This window comes from Chionomys nivalis, chromosome 15 (assembly GCF_950005125.1).
Source record: "Chionomys nivalis chromosome 15, mChiNiv1.1, whole genome shotgun sequence".
Lineage (NCBI taxonomy): Eukaryota > Metazoa > Chordata > Mammalia > Rodentia > Cricetidae > Chionomys > Chionomys nivalis.
This window is the reverse complement of record NC_080100.1, coordinates 56,151,790-56,175,131: the sequence shown is the minus strand read 5'-3', so window position 1 is coordinate 56,175,131 and position 23,342 is coordinate 56,151,790. Positions and strand designations below refer to the sequence as shown.

The following is a 23,342-nucleotide window of genomic DNA, read 5'->3' as shown; positions in this document are numbered from 1 at the left end:
ACAGAGGAAATTCAGAGAATCATTAGATCTTACTACAAAAACCTGTATGCCACAAAACTGGAAAATGCAAAAGAAATGGACATTTTTTTAGATAAGTAACATATACCAAAGTTAAACCAAGACCAGGTGAACGATCTAAATAGACCTGTTACTCGTGAAGATTTAGAAACTGTTATCAAAAATCTCCCTTCCACAAAAAGCCCAGGACCAAATGGTTTCAATGCAGAATTCTACCAGAACTTCCAAGAAGATACTTTTTCATTAATACTAAATTCCTACTGTTTCCCACCTCCCTCGTCATTCCCCAAGGCAGGAATGGTTATGCCCTGCCACCCAGACTTCTTTAGCCATAATGGTCATTGCCGGCCACTCCAGGCAGAAGAATGGCCAGGACCTGTTATACAAAAGAGAAACAGGCCTAACATCAGGTCACACAATCCCTCTATTCCCAGGTCACACTGGAAAGCTGTGCCTTATATAAAGCCTTATATAAAGCCATCTATCTTCCTGCTTAGTTCTTTGCAGGTCCTTGCCCAAGCAGAGGCTACCACCCTGCTAGGTTTTTCCTTCTCAATAAATTTCTTGTGTGAAGTTTGCTGTGCAGTGTGACAGGGTATTCCTTGCTCCTGACTGCTAGGACACCTGTTCTTTCAGAGTTGGGAAGCTTATAAGTAACTTATTGGAAAGCATTTGCTTTAGATCTGAAATTCAAGTGCACTCATGGAATATATTCCATTCTGTGCTATTTCACATATGCTTATTTTTTTTGAGTTCAAGTAAGTTCAGTTCAACATTTGTGACACATAAAATGTAGTAAGTTCACTGTATGAGAGCTACCAAAGACACACACGTACACACACAGAGACGCAAACTAGAAAACTAAAGCATACAAAGTCTATGTGTACAGAAACAAGTGTGTGTGTGTGTTGCTAGGAATCAAACTCTGAACCTGTCATATGCTGGATAATTATTCTACTGCTGAATTATACCCCATTTTCTGTATTTTATTTCTTCATTCTTCAGGAGGATTCTCTTCACACCTCTCCTCCTCTTTGCTAATGTAAAATTTTCAATTTTCCATGAGCACAGATAATTTCTTTTTTAAGGTAACATACTTAGAAATCAAGTTTCTTGGTTTTATTAACAATGAAATATGGCAAGCTTACACATTCACCATGAGCAACGTAATACCTCACAAATTCTGAATATTCTGGTTTTTTCTTCTCCTATCTCACATGTGTTTATTCATACTTATTTAATTTGCATTTTGTTTAAAAGAAGTACATATTCAGTTATTGTCATTCCTTTCACCTTGATTACTTTTATTTATTTTAACATCGTTTACTTCATTAAATTTGCATTCTTTTTCTCTTTTGGGTTATGTGCATGCAAATAATATGTGGATACTTGAATGAACCCTGAGCAATGTGTTTGTGTCTGTTTTTTTTTTTTTTAAATGCTTCTTTAACAATACTAGTTGTTCACACATCGCTTGGACAGGGAATCTTCAAACCCATCTGGGAAGCTCACATGTTATATTATTTCCATGAAATTTATAAATTCCTTCCCGTCTTTCACTTACTAACATTATAGACAGTGGCACCAAACACAATCACTGTCAATGAATCATCTCTAACATGCACATTTAGGAGCAAAACAAGAACACTGTTCATTTTTAAATTCCCTTAATGAAGCTATAACGATAAGTGACTTAATTAACTGTCAGTCCCTGTTAGGGGTCTCCCATTCTGTGTGAGGCAATGGGAATTGTAAAAATCATGCTCTGTTTAGTGCCGAAATTTGATATCACCAACTACTACACTGTGTGGTTCAATGATTTTTTTATATGAACTCCCCTCCCTCATGATTGCAGCAACAGGTTTATGTCAGAGAACAATTATCAGATAAACTATAGCCATCATTTCTAGCTATTTGCCAGAGATTCTCCACACTAGGGAAAATGGCTGACTATATTTACTGATAGAAAATAGGAAATTTCAAGTTCAAATTAGTGTTAAAAACTTTATAAGCAAATGTGATTTTGACAGCTTGTAACCAACAGAAATTTTCTTTTGATAAAATTGATTTCGATATTAATTAATATGACTCTTTTGAAATTAATTAATATCAACTGTCATCACTTAGAGAATCAACATAGTTTAGTGAGCCAGTATGTTAGAAACTATCAATGTACAACTTTACAAAATGGCACATGAGGAAATGAACTCTCTAAAGCATACAACAATCTGCAGACTTTAGCAAACCAGATAAGAAAAATTCTTTGGGAGACAGAGCTAGAAATATATGTAAGTTAAAACTATAAGAAATCCAGCAGTCTCACTAGAATGACTAATTAGATATATATTAGATAATATATTATTGTATATATTATATTTATATAATATAAATGTACTCATGTAATATAGTTATAATATAATTTATATTGTATAACTATAACATATTTAATAATATTAGATATATATCTAATTATACCTATTGTAATATATGTAGAAATATATATGTACACATATATATACTTACTTAAGAAGTTACTTTCACTGAAATTTAAACAGATATCCCAAGCACGGATTTGATATCAAAAAATATTTAGAATTATTGGATAGCTTATTAAACTATAGCTTCTTTATACAGCTCTAAGAAGCTTTATTTTTTTCATAAATCTCAGACAATACAGTACATTCCTATAGATTCAAAGTGGAAGTAAGAGAGAAGCCTTTCCAAGTCATATCTGAAAGAAATGTAGAAAACTATAAACCATTGGGTGGTGGTGGTAAACACCTTTAATCTCAGTGCTCAGAAGGCAAAGGTAGACTTGTTTCTGTGATTTCAAGGCCAGCCTGGTCTACAGAGTGAGTTCCAGGACAGGCTCCACAGATACAGAGAAAAACCCTGTCTTGAAAAAAAAAAAGAAAGAAAGAAATACAAGAACCAATGTCTCAGTAAATATTTGTTTATACTTGAATAATGTATTTTTTTTACAAGAGTTCAGTACTTCTGGTAGCCCCTGGCTATTTTATTATTTTTTAATTTAGTAGATATTTCATTTGAAATATAATTCATTTATTATTGTTATTATCTCCTTATATATATATGATGTGTATGTGTCTCCATATGTCATTGTCATGTGTGGAGATGAGAGACTAATTTTGTGTTGTGAGTTTTGTACTTCCATCAACACATGAGTTCCAGAGGTTACTCGGGTTATCAGGCTTCCTCAGCAAGAGCTTTTACTCCCCAGTCACTTTTCAGTCTGAACTAATCAACATTTCTGAAATGATTTATTTTAAATGTCTAACAAAGTAACTGCACATACATATTTAAAACCACGCATGCATATGTATATTAATATTTGTGCTTTTAATGATTTTTAATAAGGCAATTCTGAGACTAAAAGTTTGAGAAATAATTTCCCACAAAACCATTCTAGTTCTTAGTTTTTGTATTTGTTTATTTAGTAACAGATCCTTACTCTGTAGGCCAGTCTCTTTCATGATAATCTTTCTGTCTCAAGTGCTAAGGGCAGAGATATGAACCACACTGCTATGCTAGTCAAGTTTTGATATTTCAGATATCCTTACCATACCATTACTATTCTCTTGCTATGAATACTTTATTTGTGATGTATTGGTATCATAGAAATCTTAAGTTGTTTTGGTTCTTTAGAAGTATTCAGTGTGTGCTGATGGAGTCCCCGTGTGTTTTCTATATCAATAAGCTAAGAATTCTCCTTCAGTCTCTGCCTCTCTCTTCTTTTCTCTATCCTTTTCCTCTCAATTCTTTTTCCTTTTTCCTCTACATTCCTATCCCTATATCTGTCTGTCTCTCATGCTTGTTCTTTTGTTTTACAACTTGCCAGTATCCCATGTTTTGAACATCTATCTCTTGAAAATCCTTACTTATCCCCTGATAGACAGTTTAAATAATTGGAAATTGGGGTAATTACACACAATACTGAAAGGATCAGCTTAGAACTTTTATCAAATAACTTTGTATGATTATACTCAGGGGACACATTCTAAAACTACGGTGTGTAGTAGTGGGAGCAACAGGGCTGCTTCGCGCCACCCGGCTAGCTTTACCCGAAATAATTACACAGAAACTGTATTCTTTTAAACACTGCTTGGCCCATTAGTTTTAACCTCTTATTGGCTAGCTCTTACATATTGATCTAACCCATTTCTAATATTCTGTGTAGCACCACAAGCTGGCTTACCAGGAAAGATCTTAACCTGTGTCTGTCTGGAATGGGAGAATCACGGCGACTGCCTGACTTGGCTTCTTTTTCCCAGCATTCTGTTCTATTTACTCCACCTACCTAATTTTCTATCCTATTAAAGGCCAAGCAGTTTCTTTATTAATTAACAAATGAAAGCAACAGATAGACAAATGACCCACCTCCATCAACGGTGGCAGAATTGAATAACATGTGCACTGTCAATTTGTTTCATGTAACCACACAACTCTGTTATTTAAATTCACCAGAAATACATAAAGATCATTGTTAATAGCATAGAATATGTTCTTGCCCCTTGTGAGTGAATTGGAGTGATCTGTCTATTTCACTTAATTTCAAGTAAGCAAATAATACTTCGCTCTTTTTTTATTTATTAAAGATTTCTGCCTCCTTCCTGCCACTGCCTCCCATTTCCCTCCCCCTCCCCCAATTAACTCCCCCTCCCTCAGCAGCCTGAAGCACTGAGACATGGGGATGTTCTCTTAGGACTGTGTCTGAAAAAGCATGGGATAAAACCAGACTCACTGAACATAGCGGACAATGAGAGCTGCTGAGAAGTCAAGAACAATGGCACTGGGTTTTGATCCTACTGCACATACTGGCTTTGTGGGAGCCTAGGCTGTTTGGATGCTCACCTTACTAGACCTGGAAGGAGGTGGGAGGTCCTTGGACTTCCCACAGGGCAGGGAACCCTGACTGCTCTTTGCTCTTTTTTAAATGGGTTGTGTTTTAGTTATCAATTTATAAGATCATCTAATTCATTGAATTAACCAGTCTTTTCTGTGATGTAAATTTCACATTATTAGTTTTTACTTGTATTGGCTGGTTGACTTTTCTCTTCAAGAAATTCGTTCTGTGTAAGACTTCATGTCTCATGTGTAAAAACATTTTTATCTTTGATACTATTTTGAAGACATTATTTTTGTGTGTCTGAGTGTTTTGTTTGTATGTATGTATTTATGTACATATGATGTATGTATGTATTATGTATGTGCATTGATTGCATGTTTTATGCATTTGGAGGCCAGAGAAGACGTTGGAAGACCTGAAACTAGTTACCAAAGGTTATGATCTGCCATATTGGAACTAAGGCCCAAAATTTGGTCTTTTGAAAGAGCAGAAAAAGCTCATAAGTGCTTAATCATCTTTCCGTGCCCCAGATGAGATTATTTTAAATTTTCTGTTTTGCTCTTTCTAGCCCTTAGGTACTTTTTATTTTTTATTTTTCATTTAACTGCTCAGTTTGTCTGTAATTTTTTAAAATGAAGTAGTAGATATTTATTCTTCTTGTTTAAAATACCTACCAAATTGAAGCAATGTTGATTTTAGTGTTATTTTCTCTGGTATATTGTCATTCATTTCATATGCAAAAGCATATATATATATGTGTATATATGTTATATACGTGTATATATGTTAGAAATCTAATCCTGCTCCAGTTTTGTTGTATTTTATATGTATCACTATCACATTGGTTTAATATCTTTTATCTTAATTATATTAATATAATATTCTATATCTATTCATGTGATTTTTCACACATGTATCTCTACGTATGAAGTCCAAGGTCAAAGGTCAATACTAAATGTCTTCAGTGATTGTTCTGTACATTGTTCTTTAGTTATAGGAAACAAGTTCTCTCACTGACCCTGAAGTTCAACAGTTTAGCTAGATGGGGCTGTACTGCAAGCCCCAGAAATCCCGTTTCTCTTTCTCGAGGCTTTGTATTATAGGGGCACACACCAATTACAGCTGTTTCCTCATAGACACTGAGGATCAAACCCAGTCATCATCAACATTTAACCCAATGAGCCTTCTCCCGAAGCAATATCACTCTATTTTAACTATTGACATTTTTCATTTACCAATTGCTGGTATATATTAATAATTTGATAACCATCAATGAGGACATTTAGTAAAATTTAAATAGATTTATTATTCCTTTTAATTGTCACAATGAATATTATATCATCTCCCAATATAGACAATTGCTCTGTTGCTCTCTCCTTTTATTTGTTTTTTATTTTGTTTTATTTTGAGAGCGAGTTTCGCTGTGTAGCCCTGACCATCCTGGAACTCACTCTGTTGAACAGGCTGACTTCAAACTCACAGAGATCTCTGCCTCCCATGCACTAGGATTTAAGACGTGTGCTACCACCCCCCAACTGCTCTGTCCTATTCTTGAAAGGCTTTTAACCATGTCTTCTGGAACACTATTTTATTTACCTGGTACTTCTCATTGCTCCTTTCCCCCTTTGGATAATATATTTAAGTCATTTTATGTTCATTCATAATAAGTACAGTTGGTTTTTAATTTATGTATTTCTTCTATGATATTTAAAAAGCCTCCTCCTGCATACTTTTAGTAATCTTTGAGTTAACTCAAGAAGACTTCCCACAGCAGAAGTTAGTCTTTTCCTCCTCAACCCTACACTCTACTGCCCTGAAAGACACTGATCTTATAAACTCTGCATCTTTGCTTTGCCATAGAGTCCCTAAGTAAGGATATGGAGTACCTAGGGTCAAACACACAGCCTGGCTAGTAATCAAAGCCTACCATTTCAGTCCAGTCCCATAATTTATGACTAATCCTCATGATTGTTGGCTGGAACTGAGTGGAGAGCATACAAACAAACTGAGAAGGAAAAGGGACATAGCTAGAAGTTTCCTGCCCAGTATTGTTCAGCCCTTGGAGTTTCACTTTATATGCTTCAGGTATAAAAAGTACTAAAAATCTTAAAATATTCATTTGCTCTAAGGATGTCTCATAGTACTGTTAGGATTTTATTTTTGTTAGTTGTGCATGCATGTTTGTGTGTGTGTGTGTGTGTGTGTGTGTGTGTGTGTATTTCAGAATGTGATTAGTCTCAGTCATTTTCCTGCAATTCCTTGGAATAGAATGTTAGATATAAGTCACAAAAAAAGAGAATACCATCCCAACTCCATTCCAGCTAATGTTTCTGAACATGGCAAACTCGATTCCTGGGATCAGGAATGTGTGCTCTAGAACAGAAAACACTAACTGAGACAAGAAGGACATTTTCTTTTTATTCTGACTCAAGTGTCAGCTGTATCTTTGCCCCATGGTCTGGATCTGATCTCGCAATCCTCTAACATTGCTATTTTAATATTAAGTATTAAGGACTAAATTCTGATGGAATTATTTTAATTTAAACCACCCTAACCCCCAAATAAAAACCTGAAAACCAAACCAGATGTAAATACTTTAATATTTTTTCCACTGGACCAAATATTTTCATGTGTATACCATATAATGTTTACGTATCAACATTCTATTAACATCCTTTAAGTAGTGCGTAAAATTAAACTTCAAAGCTTAGACAAATTGAACAACATTACAAAGGTAGGAAGTCAAACTTGCTGTGAATACTTCAGTCCTTTCTGTAGCTGCCTGATCTCAGCATGGAATCTACACAATGCATAACTGCATGGATGTTCCTATTCACATTCATTGAGGGACACAATGTGCTCGAAATGCCTCAGGAAGGACTTCAGTCTTTTATGGTCACACAGTGTCCCTGCTATTCTGTGTAGAAATATGGTCTTTGTAACAAGTCATACAAAATGAAAATATATTTTGATTATAAGTACTTAGAGAATAATTTAGAAATTTCCAATGTGATTTCCAATAAGCAGTTAATGTTCCCAGTATAGTCCACAAAGCAGGGTGAATCTAGGATTAGTTTTGCCTGGAAGGAATCAAACATAAGAAGTTGTAATGGGACGGACTAGGTTTACTTGCAATAGGTGTTTATGGTGGCAATGCCTCTAAAGCTATGGCTTAGTCTCTCTCTAAGGCCAACTTATTTATTTATTTTGGCAGCAACTTAGATTCCTGGTTTAAGTTTGTGTACCATCATGGAAGTGAAATTCTCACTTACTTGTGTTGAATTACTATTTTTCCAAGAATAATAATTCTAACTATGTGATTATCAGTATTCTTAAGCCTAATGAAGTCCCAGAACCTGTACTACAAGCACAACTTTGAAAAGTTTTGTTTTCAGCCAGGTGGCGGTGGCACACACCTTTAATCCCAACAGTCAGGAGGCAGAGGCAAGCAGATCTCTGTTAGTTCGAGGCCAGCCTAGTCTACAAGAGATAGTTCCAGGACAGGCTCCAAAGGCACAGAGAAACCCTGTCTCGAAAAACCAAACATTTTTTTTTCTTTTCTGTAGTATTTAATGAAAACATTGCTGATATTTAATTGCAAATGTTTACTTAATAGGAACAAGTCAAATGAGGTGATGTTTGACTAATTGGGTTTCTGCATTCTTCGAATATATACTTAGATCTGATCTTGTTAAATACTCAAGAAAATATGAACCTTTTAAAGCAATTCTTAATAGTTTGTAGGAAAAAATGAATTCAGATTTTTATTATATAATTCTGACACAGTTTTTCCATTTAGGCTTTAGAAAATTACTATATAGCTCATCAGCCAAATTTCTAGCTGAGATAATTTGGCTGTCTACAAGAGGCGTAAACAAGATAATTGAAATGAGATAAAACATAATTGAAAAAGGAATTCTCAGCAGTATGAAATGTAGTTTAAAATAAAGGCTGGCTTCCAAAATGGGAAGAAACATAATTCAAAGTGCCAACTGTTTGTGTTCCATGTATGGGGAAGGTTCAGACTCTTAAGACACCCCAGAGAAATATGAGAAGAGGATGAAGTTTCATAGACAAACTGGTTGCATAGCAACATGCAAATTTACTAACATAATGAAAAATGTCTATCAGGGCTTACCTAGTATAGAGTACACAGTATCCAACCATCAGAGGACTGAAACAAATGTAGATAAGTACTAAGTGTAGCAAGCTAAACTTACATAGAGGAGTGTGTTCATTTTCTGAGCCTGGGAACAGGAATGGAGTTGAGAATGCAATCACACCTATAATGACTGTGATGTCTGACCACAAAATGAGAAAAACAAAGTTGAATGTATGGGCCAATCCACACAGCATTGTTAAAGAAACATGGTACCATTGACAGTTCTATAACAAAAAAACTGTTCTGGAGGACAATCTGGGTTAGTGTTTGTAGGCTTCAGAATCTAGATTATCTCAAAACTAGCAATGGTAAACTTTACTGAAAGATAAGGCAGTTCTGCTCAGTAAAGTGAGGTAGGAACTAACCTCTCTTATAGTATGTATGTGTATCAAAATCTCTGGCTTTCTTATATAATAGTAAGGCTGAGCCTTGCAGAATTTGACCCAAATCTCATGATGTTCAGAGAGTAGGGAGACATTGGGACATTAAGGAATGTGGGATAGAATGTGGCTGGCTTCTTCTTTCACAATGTCTTTTACTTAAATGCTACTCTCAAAGGCTCTTCAGACCATGAAAAAACCTGTTTATAAACATCTGAGACTTTAATGACTTCATTTCTGGAAAAATGTTACTAAATTAGTAAATAATATAAATGTAAAAGACATTTAAATCACTCAATTTGTACTGGTAGAGAGGTTAGTGCTTTACAGAAATTTATCAAAAACAGTAATTTCCTGTTAAGAATACATGTATGAATATAATGAAGGCATTGAGTGCAAATGAAATAGTTTCATGTTTATTCTATATGAATAAAACATGTTCCCATCATACAAATTAATTAATTGGTGTACAATAAAAGTAAAAACATGCTTTCCCTTTGAATAACAAAATAATATTTTTATAATGTAGCTGTCTATGATTTCTGCTGCAAACTGATTTACAGTGGAAAGATATATCATTTAGAAAGTTGCAGTGTGATAAAAGGAAGAGAAAAGCAACTATTGGTTGAACGTCTAAAGTTCCCCATCCCTTGACATTTTAAACACAGGAGAGGTCAAAGGAGAAAGAGTCAGAAATAAAAGATGCTTATCATTGGTTCTGGCATCTCTTCTGTTTTTTTAGCTTTTCTCCCTCTAACATGTATCATACTTTGGACTCTCTATGCTTCATTGTTAAAGGTAACTCTGGAGTCCTCAATCAGAGAGACACACTAACAATCAAATCGGCACTAGAGGCTCACAGTGATAACACAGAATTATTTTAATGAGAAGAGTGTTCCCATCATTGAATTCATGAAGGCATACCTATACATATATACCTATACAGCATAATGAACCAAAGAGTTTCAAATCTTCTATTTTACGGGGGCATTGAACATGTAACAGATTGTTTTATATCCCATCATTAGATGATATTTTGAATTTAAATATATCACTGCTTGATATATTTGCATGAAAAATATCAAATATTGATAAGCACTTCATATCAGTTGAATAGAAAAATAAATAAAATATTCCATTCCCAACATCAGTATTGATTGCCAATATTGCAACCCTGACAGCAGTGAAAGAGATTTTCATTGACTACTTTGTCTCCTTAGATAAATTTGCAAAGAAAAATGAGAGTTACTGGCGTTATTACCCAAGGAGCAAAAAGGATTGGAAGCCCAGAATACATAAAATCCTACAAAATTGCCTACAGCAACGATGGGAAGACCTGGGCAATGTACAAAGTGAAAGGCTCCAATGAAGACACGGTAAGACTAACCCATCATACAGAATTTAACTCAGTTCTATGACGGTCACATGTTATCATGTGACACCTGAGCCTTCTGTTAGAGGCTTATGTTAAAATACATTTCTGCAGCTTTTTGAATTTAATTGGTTAGAGGGAGCAGGACTTCCCTAAATTAGAAATTTCTAACAGCTGCCGTTTAAGAGTTTCTCAGATTTTAATTGGTGCTCTGTCAAATACTTGTCAAAAAGTTACCAGAGTGACGTGCATAACAGGCAAGCTGCTTGAAGGACAATCAGCTTTCCAATTTAGTCTCCTTGCTTTTACAGACAGCCTTCTCCTCAATCAAATAATTGACTTGACTATTTTAAAAACAAGAACTTTGAATTATAGAAAGGATGTATATCTGTACATATTTTGCACTGGAAATGTATTTGTTACTGAGCAGAAGAAAACATTGTGAAGAAATGAGTATGGCATCTAATATCTTCTTTTCCTTTGCTGTTCAGGATTTTAAATAATTTATTTTGTAATAACATTTGAAAGTCTGATTAAGAAGCACAGAAGGAAAGATGATTACCAGAAAAATCTATTTATTTTCAAGTGGACAGACTTAGATTAACTTGAAGGATTTAGGGTGCTAATTTTTATGAGAGAGATGATACACAACAGAAAAGGTATATAAATAATATAGATGATAGATTGTCTATGATGTGAGATATATATATATATATATATATATATATATATATATATAGAGAGAGAGAGAGAGAGAGAGAGAGAAAGATAGAGAGAGAGAGAGGAGGAGGAAAATGACTTTCTCTAATGACTTTCTCTGTCCCTGCAGTCATGGCTATTAAAGTGGTAAAGGAGGGAGCTGGAGACATAGCTTAGTAGATAAGACCACTTATGATTCTTGTGGAAGACCCTGGGTTAGGTTTCCAGCACTTACACTGTGGCTTACACCAATCTACTTTACTATGATTTCAACTGATCTGATCTCTTTGTCTAACCTTGGTAGTTATGAGACACACATTGTGCACACACATGCATGCACGCAAACCACTCATACACATTAAATTAAATAAATAAATCCTTTTAAAAATTAAAGAATTTATGAGGGAAGTATGATTATGTCCCAATCCGCAGTGGTTAACAGTTTTAATTCAAATTTTATATGTGGCTTTTTGTTGACTGTTAAAGGCAAGGTGTTTCCTAAATTCACAATAATACTTTATTATAATCTTTTAAGAATTGTGTCAGGTGTGACTATTTTCACATATATGAAAATAATTAAAGAATATATTGCAAATGTATATGTATGTACACACACATATACACATAGATGTATACACAAAGTTGGTAACAGTCTCACTCTGTAGCCTATGCTGACTTTGAACTCATGGTGATCTATGAGGATAACAGTGATCCTCCTATCTCAGCCACCTTAATAAAGTTATTACAGGTATGAGCCACAGGCCCAGCTTTTAAAATCTTGTATGTCTTTACACAGGTGTTTCATGGAAATGTTGATAACAACACACCTTATGCTAACTCTTTCACGCCCCCAATCAAAGCTCAGTATGTCAGACTCTATCCCCAAATTTGTCGAAGGCACTGTACTCTAAGAATGGAGCTTCTTGGCTGTGAACTTTCAGGTAAGTCTCCTGTTTCCTATTATGGAAGTGGCTTTAACGAGGACAGAAAACAGCTTTGTATGTATTACCTACTAATCTCTAGGTTTTCAGCACACACGCAATTTTATGTCTTCTACAAAATATGTAGAGCATGGTTCAATGAGAAAATGCATGCCCTTTATATGTCAAATAAAGTTGTAAAGCACCCTGCAGAAATCATATAGAGTCAAGTACATCTCTGTGTAATCAAATAGAATACAGGGAATTCTCATGAGAAGTTGTTGCCAAAAGATGTGCTTCATTGATTTTGGTTGCAAATATGATTTATGTTTGGTGATGAAAGTTCAATTTAAAAATACAGTCTGTTTGACCTCATAAATTGTATAAATTTAAGCTGAAAGGCCAAAAAAATCACATTTTGTCTTTAAATTTGGTGCTTTCTTTTTAGATTTTATGGAACATGTAAATTTGTCATCCCTCCCTAGGGAGGAATACTTCAACACCAAGAGTACCACTATAAATTCATTGTTTGAGCATTCTCAGCTAGCAACCTGCTTATTACATAAGTCATGGTTATCTAGCTCAAGGGTACTCCATCAAAGAACACAGAGTTAAATAATTCTCCTGCAGGAGCATCACAACAGGATACAAACACAGAAACCTTATGTCTGCATCCCATTTTATTTTTGTAGCTATATTCTGAACTAAATAGAAAATCCTTTCTGCTTATTCCACTTAACTGTGATTTAGAGGGCAGTTATTGCATTTCATGCAGATAAACTTGCCTATCTTTGCCACCGTCTCAAAATATTTCTTTTGTTCAAACAACTGTGAATAAATTGGAAAGTTTGCTTGTGTCGTGTTTGAGTATAATCCCCAAAACAGGAAAAGCCTCTTTCCAAATTTGAAAGAAAACTGCTGCTATAAAAAATTAAGTTAGTTCTTTGAAATTTTCACAAATATATTTAACTCATGCTTATTTCTCTCTTTCCCACCATCCCATAATGCCTCTGCACCATGAACCCACATTTTTTCCCACCTGCCCTTTACTAGCATCTTTTCCTCGAGGAGAAAACTGAGGAGCTATTGTAAGCAAATAAAAAACAATATTAAAAACAGCATTCTTAACAAGCCCATTGCATTGAAAGAAATTAGAGTCAATTTGCCATATGAGTGAATCTACTTTAAGGATCACATGAGCATTAGCTACATCAGTGTTGTTTATGGAAAATGTTTTCACTGACATTAATTATCTTAACAGAGAGATTTTTTTTAAATTATTTGTATCAGATTATTGACTGTTAGTAAATGTAAGCAGAATTATTGCTGCAGAGTGTTTGTATTGCACATCACTTTATCACCAGAGGCCAGTGTCATCTCTAAGCCATTCATCATAAAGCAATCACAAGAAAACCACAGTATGATGAGGTTTGCAGTAAGCCCTCTGGTTTTTTTGTTGCTTAATATCACCTTCGCCAATGCTTCAATCCTTTGATTCATGAGGATCAGCCTCTCATACATGACACAGTTACACCCTTAAGGTGTAAAAATATTTTGCTTTCAAGCTTGACAAGAGGTTATTCCTGACTCTTTACAGACTTCATTTTCTGAATAGGAAGTAGTGCTCTGAAGCCCAACCCCACAAATTGATTTTAAACTTTGGTGCAGATAACATTATCTATTGCTGAGTGGTTTTATTTTTTTATTTTATTTTTTTTTTTTTTTGGTTTTTCGAGACAGGGTTTCTCTGTGGTTTTGGAGCCTGTCCTGGAACTAGCTCTTGTAGACCAGGCTGGTCTCGAACTCACAGAGATCCGCCTGCCTCTGCCTCCCGAGTGCTGGGATTAAAGGCGTGCGCCACCAACGCCCGGCCTAAATATTTATTTATTTATTTATTTATTTATTTATTTATTTATTTATTTATTATGTATACAATATTCTGTCTGTATGCCTGAAGGCCAGAAGAGGGCGCCAGACCTCTTTACAGATGGTTGTGAGCCACCATGTGGTTGCTGGGAATTGAACTCAGGACCTTTGGAAGAGCAGGCAATGCTCTTAACCACTGAGCCATCTCTCCAGCCCTGCTGAGTGGTTTTAGAGAGTGGAATGTTTCACCATAGAAATAATCAATGCTTATATTAATATTTTATTTTCTTAGGTTCTATTCATACTGGTAGAAGAGGTAAATGATTTTTATCCACAAAATCGAATGAATGGAACAGGAGATTTGTGAGATTTAAAGTCCATTGCTAACTAACTTAGCTGTGATTCTTGGAAATAAATATTAACAAATATTTATATCATAATATTCCATTCAGTTGCGTGTAATACTGACAAGCACAAGTCTCCCTTATTGCTTTCAACAGTCATAGATGTTTAGCATCACCTAGAAGCAGCTCATCTCTAGTTGGACACTAGAAAAGAACATCTTTTAAACTGTATGAAAGATGACTTAGGACATTTGGGAGGAAATAAATTTATGACCATAAATAGAAAACTAAAACTCATTCACCCATTCTTCTAATTAATAATTATTTAGCATTTCTCCTTGCTATATAATGGACATTAGAATGGATATGAAATGAATTTGGTGATTAAAAAGAAACTATCACAGGCATTTCTATTCATTTTTTCAGATATTTTATTTTTAAAAAGCAATAAAAAGTGACTCTGTTTTTCTATTTCATGTCTTCTGCAAACTAAACACATTTTTTAAAAAGATTGGTCTCCAGCAGTAGGTGAAGGCAGGCTCCAATTTAAGAATTCAGAGTCAAGAAGAGAGTGCACATGACTTCGAAATTGCCCGAAGACAAATATCACACCACTATGGCTATTAGAACTTTCTAGAATTTGAGGTCTCTGTCAGGACATTGCATTTTTTCCCCTCAGAATTCGCATTTTGGCTTTATAGTCTCTTTACCATTGGGTTTGGATGTAGGTTTTGTCAATAAGATTCTGGCTAAGAAAACAGTCTTCCATGTCAATGTTTCTATGCAGTTGAAAATGGAGGTACAGACTACACAGAGGAGTTGCAGGAGGGAAGATATGATTCAGATTGACTAGTGCATACAGTGATTATAGTCAATTACTGTCAGTGGAGAGCACTATGCTTTCTATCTTTGAGCCTACACATAAAATAGTCTACATGAGCAACTGTACAGTTGTAGGAAATTATTAGATAAGAGCTGATAGGTGGATCCTTGGAAACTAAACACTGCTTTCTGTTGGAATGAGTTTAATGGAAATTCTAGAGGAGCTCATTTTTAATGAATAGTGATTGTGTCAGCATTATTTTTAAATACTTGGTATTTAATCAACTACTTTTTCCTAAGATACCTGCCCAAGGTAGCTTCTATTGATGCTTTCATTTTGGAGATTTGAACACTGAAGTTATAAATTATAGTTTAAGATCACGCATTCAGTGAAGGGAAGGGGGAGGTTAGTTAAGGTTAGTAGAGTGTGGGAGGAAGGAAATAGAAGCTCTCTCTCTCTTGCTCTCACTCTCGCTCTTGCTCTTTAACAATCTAATTCACCTTGCCAGATCCTTGGCCAAACTGTAACAACTTTTATAAGGAAGTCTTAGTCACTGGACAATACAATAACATACGCTTGTCTCCTATACAAATTTGATTAGTTGTTTTAGCACACCCACACTTGGATACTACACTTTTAATACCATTTTAATCCAAAATTTCATAACACATCAAAATTGGAAATACATGTAGCAAATTTGATAATCTTCCAAAATATAAGTGTTAAATGATATTTAGTATAAATGTAAGAGTTTATGGAAATAATAGTAATGGTTTTTGGAGTTTTTAATATTCTTCCATTTTAATATTCTAAATTCCACAACTGTACAATTCCTGGCACATGGTATATACTTAGTAAATATCATTTTCATCCCGTCTAGAAGAAGACATATTTATGCAAATTAGTCAATGTTATAATTAGCATTAAGTGTTTCAGCACTTTCTTGTCCTTCCAGCACTTAAAGGCTGAGTAAGGATTGATAGAGCACAAAGCCAACCTGGCTACATTACATCTGAAATGTAAGATTAGTGCATATTTCTTAGACAACAAAATGCTGTCCAGTTTAGAATATGACTGTGAAGCAATTTAGGAAAATGACTCTGTACTAGGAAAATTCCATCGACGATATTATGAAAACAAATAAGAGAAAACCAAATATACTTTATGAGAAAATGCCGGTTCTCCAAGACACAATGAAATTGTTGAGAACTAGGGAACAGTCATGAGGCTCTCGGTAATGAGACAGCAGAGAGCATTTCAGCAATGTTTTCATTTTGCAAAATCATCTATCATAGAAAAGTATTCTGAATTGTTTTCAATTTTTCCAAAATACATTCAGACAAAATAGCTTGAATGGGCTATCTTGTTGTTCTATTTTATTCCAGATTTAGTTCTGATTAGAGCTCCTCTTTTGAATTTAGACGTCCTCTTTTTGGGAGAATGAATAGCATTATTTTCAGACTTCTCTTGCCACTCTGAAATGAACAAGGAAAAGTTCCAGAATGATCAATTCTTTTCTTCATAGAGTTCTTCTCTTTTACCAGGCTGTTCAGAACCTTTGGGGATGAAATCAGGACATATACAAGACTACCAGATCACGGCCTCCAGTGTCTTCAGAACACTCAACATGGACATGTTCACTTGGGAACCAAGGAAAGCCCGGCTGGACAAACAAGGCAAAGTAAATGCCTGGACCTCTGGCCACAACGACCAGTCACAGTGGTTACAGGTAATGGCCTGAGACTATTTTACTGTCTACCACTCTTGTGTTGTAAAAGATTTCCTAGTGGCTAGCTGAATGCCAGAATCATTATTTTATATTGCTTTAAATTGGCTTTCATATTTGACTTTTCCAAAATGTAAAAATAGAAACAACTTATGAAATCATATCTCTGGCCTTTAGTTACTCAGCGCTGATATACAGATGCAGGCTGTGGACAAGTCGGCTGGGTAAATTGTACCAGATCACACTGCACATACCTGATCAAATCTTTAGATCACCTGATCAAATTTGAGACAATCTGCTTGCTAAGTTTTAAATGTTCTGATGTTTTGCATTTTATTTAATATTGACAATTAACATCAGGATCAAAGAACACTGAATTCATGCCACTGACCTACAGAGATTCTTATAATGTGATGACCCAGACAGAGTCTTCCTTTTCCTCTGATTGCAAAGCATTAGGATAATTTGAATACACTCTCCCCCATAGAATTAATTAATTCATTAAAAAATGTGGATACTTACAATTAATGTAACATTATATCTGATTCATTTTAAAATAGTCTTCTTGAAATACCTTTATTATGGTATACCTTTATGCATACATAGTCTTTCTACTGTCTTTTGTGACAACAGAAAACATGATGGCTCAATTTCATAATGAGATTAGTTTCTTTCATATGCAGGGGCTCCACTTTGATGTCACATTTTATTAATGAGTTTCAAAACCTGGGAGAAGCCGTGTTATGTCTCTAAACCATGAAAGCATTTAAAACAACAAAAACTAACTCTCACCAACCACATTTGTCGTTGCCAAGGTCACCTGAAACTTCCAATGCTCCTTTTCAGTTTAGTCACTAGGTTTTATGATATTATATTCCAACAATTGGAAATATAATTTTTTCCTATAGTCACCTTAAATTTTCCTGGACTCTTTATTAGCTTACAAACATCATAGGTGATTATATATGAGTTTCTGTTACAATTTTTTAAAGTGTGGGTGTGTTTACTGTAAATTACTTTGTCATCCAACCTGCTTTTCTTAGCTAGCCAGTAGCACTTCTCAGGACATTAAATCATTTTTGTAACAAGTGATTATGTGTCATGCGACCCTGAAGCATCACACGTGCTCAAGCTGCAGTCCTCTTCAGGCTCTGAAGACGGCACTTATTTCTTAGAATTCATCGTTTCAATTGACGAATATGAAACCAAACATGTTTTCCTTCGCCGGCTGCTGCTAAGTGCTCTCTTTTAGCACCGGTCCTTCATTTACTGGTTATCCTCTCGCTGATGTCTCTCTTACCAACTCCATAGACACAGAGTAATTGATTTACCAAATGTCAGTGATTCCAGCTACCAAAATGGAGACCAAAGTATCTTGAAATCATTACCATTTTTTCAATCCTGTCAATTCTTGATCTGAATTGCCACCCCTATTTCTTGGGTGCATCCTGAAGCTTATTAACCATCTTCCCAGTTTCGATTTCTATACTTCAAAAAAAAAATCTGTTTTTCTAATCGTAACTTGTGAGTGGGAGTGGGAGGCATGTTCATGAATGTACCCTAAAATGCAAATGCGGTTTTATTTCACTCTTGCTGGAAAATGATCAGTTGTTTTCTCTAGGCCCGAGGATAAAATATAAATCCTTAATACAGCCTAAAAATCTTGCCCTGATTTGTCCTCATTCATCTTTTAGCACACTTGTTTTAATTTCCTCACACTTACCTCCATCTGTCTCTCACTCTTCTGTTATAAATTTACTCTTAGGAGAGAAAAGGAGAACACAAAATCATCAGCCTCTGACACGAGATCCGTCAGGGTGACATTGGATGTTCCTGTCCGTGCAGAGGCTTGGTCATGAGTTATGCCCTTCCTGTATCTGATCTAGGATCTCTTCCATGTTTACTACTTTCACATTGCCATAGACGATGATACCTTCTAAGACCGCCACACAGGCCCAAAGTCATACATCATACTGAATCATGTATAATATTTTTCCAATATGTTTTGCAGGATTGTCAGTTAGTGAAAGAGCTAAATTTAATCCATCTTTGTTTTGTGCTTTAGCGCCTCCTTTTCATTATGACTTTATGTTTGCATGCAATTTAGAAGTAAAATAAAACTTACTTGAAAAAAATCATTTCAGCATAATGATAGGTTATATAAACAACACATCTATTAGGGACTGATGGGCAGGTAGCACACACAGTGGAGATCCATTGAACAAAGAGATAATTTATGTGTGGACTGAACAAAACGGGACAGCTCAATATCCCATGGCAACACTCAGAAAGGATTGCTATTTACGAGTTGTGAAATATTTATTTCCTGAATTTCTACTTAATGCTTTTAAATTGGGTTACTTATCAGTACCTGAAAAGCAAGGAAGTGAAACTATAGAAAATAGAACTTCTGATTTATCATGTTTTCAGTAATACCTTTGCTGTAGTAATGTAAAGCAAATTCGAAATTATAATCCAGTGCAAGGTTGTTAGCTTCAGAATGTCTGCTATATTGGAATGACAGTCTGTTTATTTTCTCAGCTTGTACTCCAGACCCTAAGTTAATATAATAATTAATATTGACATGTAGGTGATACTTCATAATGGCATGTTGCATGCAAAAAACATTTCAAGTGAAATAAAATTCAAACAATGCATTTTTGTCTGTATAGTATATATTTGATTTTTAGTATAAAAAGGCAATTATAATAATTTCAAATAATATTTTGTATTAGGTATCAAATTAATTCAGACATATTTTACTATTGAGTAACAACTGCAACCTCACAATTATCATAAGATTTTAAATATATGCATATATGTGTAAATATAATTTTTAATGAAAGATCAAGTTTTTAAAACACATCAAATTCCTATTGTGCATAAACCATGAACAATGTCCATTGTCTTTCTTAGTATTAACAATAATAAAGATAAATAAATTTTGACATTTGGCTATAAATTATTTTAAAATTATAACATCCAAGTTACCCCAAGACTATATCTGATTATAAGTAAGCTTATTTATGATTTATAATGTCGTGCAGAGTACTGCAAAATATTGTATACGCAAATAGCAACTTGGGCAGATGGATGTATTCTAGAAATATACACATAAAGGAATGGCTAAGGGCAAATAACTCTAGAAAGATAAAAATGAAACAAATACACTTATAAAAATAGAGATGTGATTTTCATAGCCAGCTTCCATCCATCACTTTGTTTAACCTGTCTGTCTCCGTAAAGGCTCTCGCACACTGGCATCGATTTATTCTCTTGATGACATATTTTCTGTCAATTCTGAGACTAGTTCTTCAAGTGGATATCTAATTTTTGTCGTGTCAAAATATATACAAACTCTCCAAGGAAAAATAAACTGACAACTTCTTTTATTTATATATTTTCCTGACATTGTACAAGGAAAAACTTCCAGGATATGACAATTTTTTCCATATCTTCTACTTGGGAGGATGCAACCTATCTGCACACTGTTAGCATGGTTGCTGTGTAGTGTATTGTTGAAACTATGATTAATATTTTATACAAAACAGTGTATACAGTGATTTTGAGGTGTTGACATAAAAGCCAATTTTTATCCTTAAACAAGGTTTCTAAAATCATTAATTTAGTTGTGTTTTAAAATATAAGTAATAAATCATGAGCAATAGCTCTTCATAAGAAAAGCCATTCTCTCATCAGAATTATCTTTCTTCATTCCTAACTATTTTCTTAATTTTTAAAAAAGTTACTTTCACATATCAGCAATACATAGAAGAGGTTTAATCAAGCTTAATGTTTTGTTAGAACCTAATCTAATAATATTTGTAAATGTAATGTACTGTAAGTTAATTCTGCCAAATACTCTTCCATTTAATTATGATTTATTAGAGAGAATTTTTGTGTATTCCTTTAAAAATTCCCATGTTTTAAACATAACTTCCATGTAATGCTTATTAGTATTCTAATACTCTTGTCTGTGTCTTCTGTGATATAGCAGTGTCTGGAACTCTCATGATGACAAGCTATGTTACTGTTTCATGTGTGAAGATCATGATTGATAAGCTTTCTTGAATTATTGTTAATCATAAATCCTTAGGAAGGATGTACCTCAGCATTGCAGAAGTGTCCTCAGGTTCACAGACAACCTTAATGGAGTAATTTCTCAGACTTCTTAAAGAATCGTCTTCTACCATGCTGTGGCGCATTCTTCCAAACCTGATAAAATAATCAAACTTTGTACCAAAAGCTCCATCATGATGGCTCTAGAACCCTGCCAAAATGAAAGTATATTTTCTGCTTCCCAAAACTCTCATTGTTGCCATAAATGAAAGCACACATAGTAATAATACCTGATTTATGAATATTCCTCGCACACAGTTGGATTATCAAAAATTTTACCCTATAAAAGAGAAAAAACCAATAGGCACTGGCTTCTTCAACTGCTCATTTGATTAGTTGTAGTTTCTATAATGATCTCCATTTGTTACAGAGAAATTCCCTCAATGGGGGTGAGGATCACACTTAACTTTGTGTGTTATATTTAGAATGTAGTTAGAGATTCTGCTGGTTTAGTGACATGGTGGTCACAGGTTCTCCCCCAAGATCCATGACTTCACTAGCCCTGGATAAATGACTAGGTATCCAGAACCGGACATGATTTCCTTCATGTGAAGTGGGTCTTAAATCCAATCCAAATAGAGAGCTTTGGTTACTGCCACGGCATGTGTACTATCACGGCACCCTTGCAATTACCATGCCATGCTAGCCACTGTTGGTACTCATAGGTATCAAACTGGGTAGGGCTCTTGGTTGTTTGCCTCCTTTGGAAGTTTCAATGGCCTTTGATACTGTGAAAGTTATTCTGCAGGAAAGAGTTATTCAGGACAGCTGCAACTCAGGGGCCTCTGGATTCCGGGTCTGAAGTGCATAAAGTCTTAAGCAATAAGAACTTCCAACACTGGGGTTGTCTCTTGAATTTCTCTGACCGACAACTCAAAGGCAGCTTCTTTCCTGGTATTGGCTTTGGATAAATAGTCTCTGTTTTTTTAGAGGAAGCATTGTCATCCCAGATGAGAAAAAAATGATTTAAACTATATTATGCATATTTATAGACATACTTATATATATTATAGCTAATTTTGTAAGTAATTCATTAACAGTAAGAATCCTTAAGACTTTTCCAGATTTCCTTATTATTATTTACTTTCCTCTTATATTTTCTGTATTTGTTTTCCTCCTCTACAACTAGAGCCTTCCCATGTTTCCCATTTCCTCATTTCAGATCATCTATCCTCTGCTATTCCTTTCTGTATTTTCACCAACCTCCACCCCAGTAATGGGTCCTTTATTTTCCTGGTTCCTGAAGTTATTCTACAATACCTACTCACATCAGCAGATTTGAAGCTAGATGCCTCAGGCAGAAAAGAACATGCAATTCTGCTCTTTCTGTGTCTAAGCTGCCTCATTAAAACAACTCATGCATCAAAGAAACAAGGATCATTTAGGTAGAGGGAGAATAAAGATTGTAAGAACAAGAGGATCAGGAAGTTTGATGTGATATTCTGTCTCCTAGTAATGTCAGAATGTACACCCATACAGCCTTACAAACGTGACTACCTGAACATGAGTTGAACAAGGACAAGATCAATAGACATGCCAAAGTGGACGGGAAAAGATCATGAGCCTTCAAACCCACTCAAAGAGCTATAAGCAACTAAGTAATTCTGAGAATGAAAAAATTGTCTTCCCCAAGTAAGAGAACCCAATTGGTTATCCAAAAACAACTGATTAGCCCTAAAAACATACATGCAAGTAACAGAAAGGGAAAGGGGAAATTATGTAGTTATACTATCATTTCAAAATCTAAAATAATTCTTAAAATTAAAAATAGAAGTAATAAAAATGAATTTCAATCACATTTTGTTTTTGTATTTGAGAAATCACTCTATGAGACTGTGTGATTAGTTTTTGGTGAGATAGTTAAAAAGAATGAAGCATTTTAAGCTAAAACAAGAGAAATTAATTAGTGTCTAATAATCCCTTGTTTCCCTTCCTGTAGTTAGTATAACATCAAGATATGATCTTTAGGCACCACCAATTATAATAAAACATGAAGAATTGTGTGCTGGTTAGTCATTTGTCAACATGACGCAACACAGAGTCTTC

The 23,342-nt window shown here is 34.7% G+C and overlaps 1 protein-coding gene across 2 annotated transcripts in view; it reads left to right on the top strand.

Moving 5' to 3' along the window:
• Edil3 (EGF like repeats and discoidin domains 3) overlaps positions 1-23,342 on the top strand; it is a 459,665-nt gene that overhangs the window by 316,447 nt on the left and 119,876 nt on the right. For both annotated transcript variants that reach the window (XM_057789993.1, XM_057789992.1), the window contains 3 exons: positions 10,648-10,803; positions 12,295-12,439; positions 16,996-17,180. In XM_057789993.1, the coding sequence (XP_057645976.1) occupies positions 10,648-10,803; positions 12,295-12,439; positions 16,996-17,180 (486 nt within the window). The remainder of the gene's footprint in view (positions 1-10,647; positions 10,804-12,294; positions 12,440-16,995; positions 17,181-23,342) is intronic.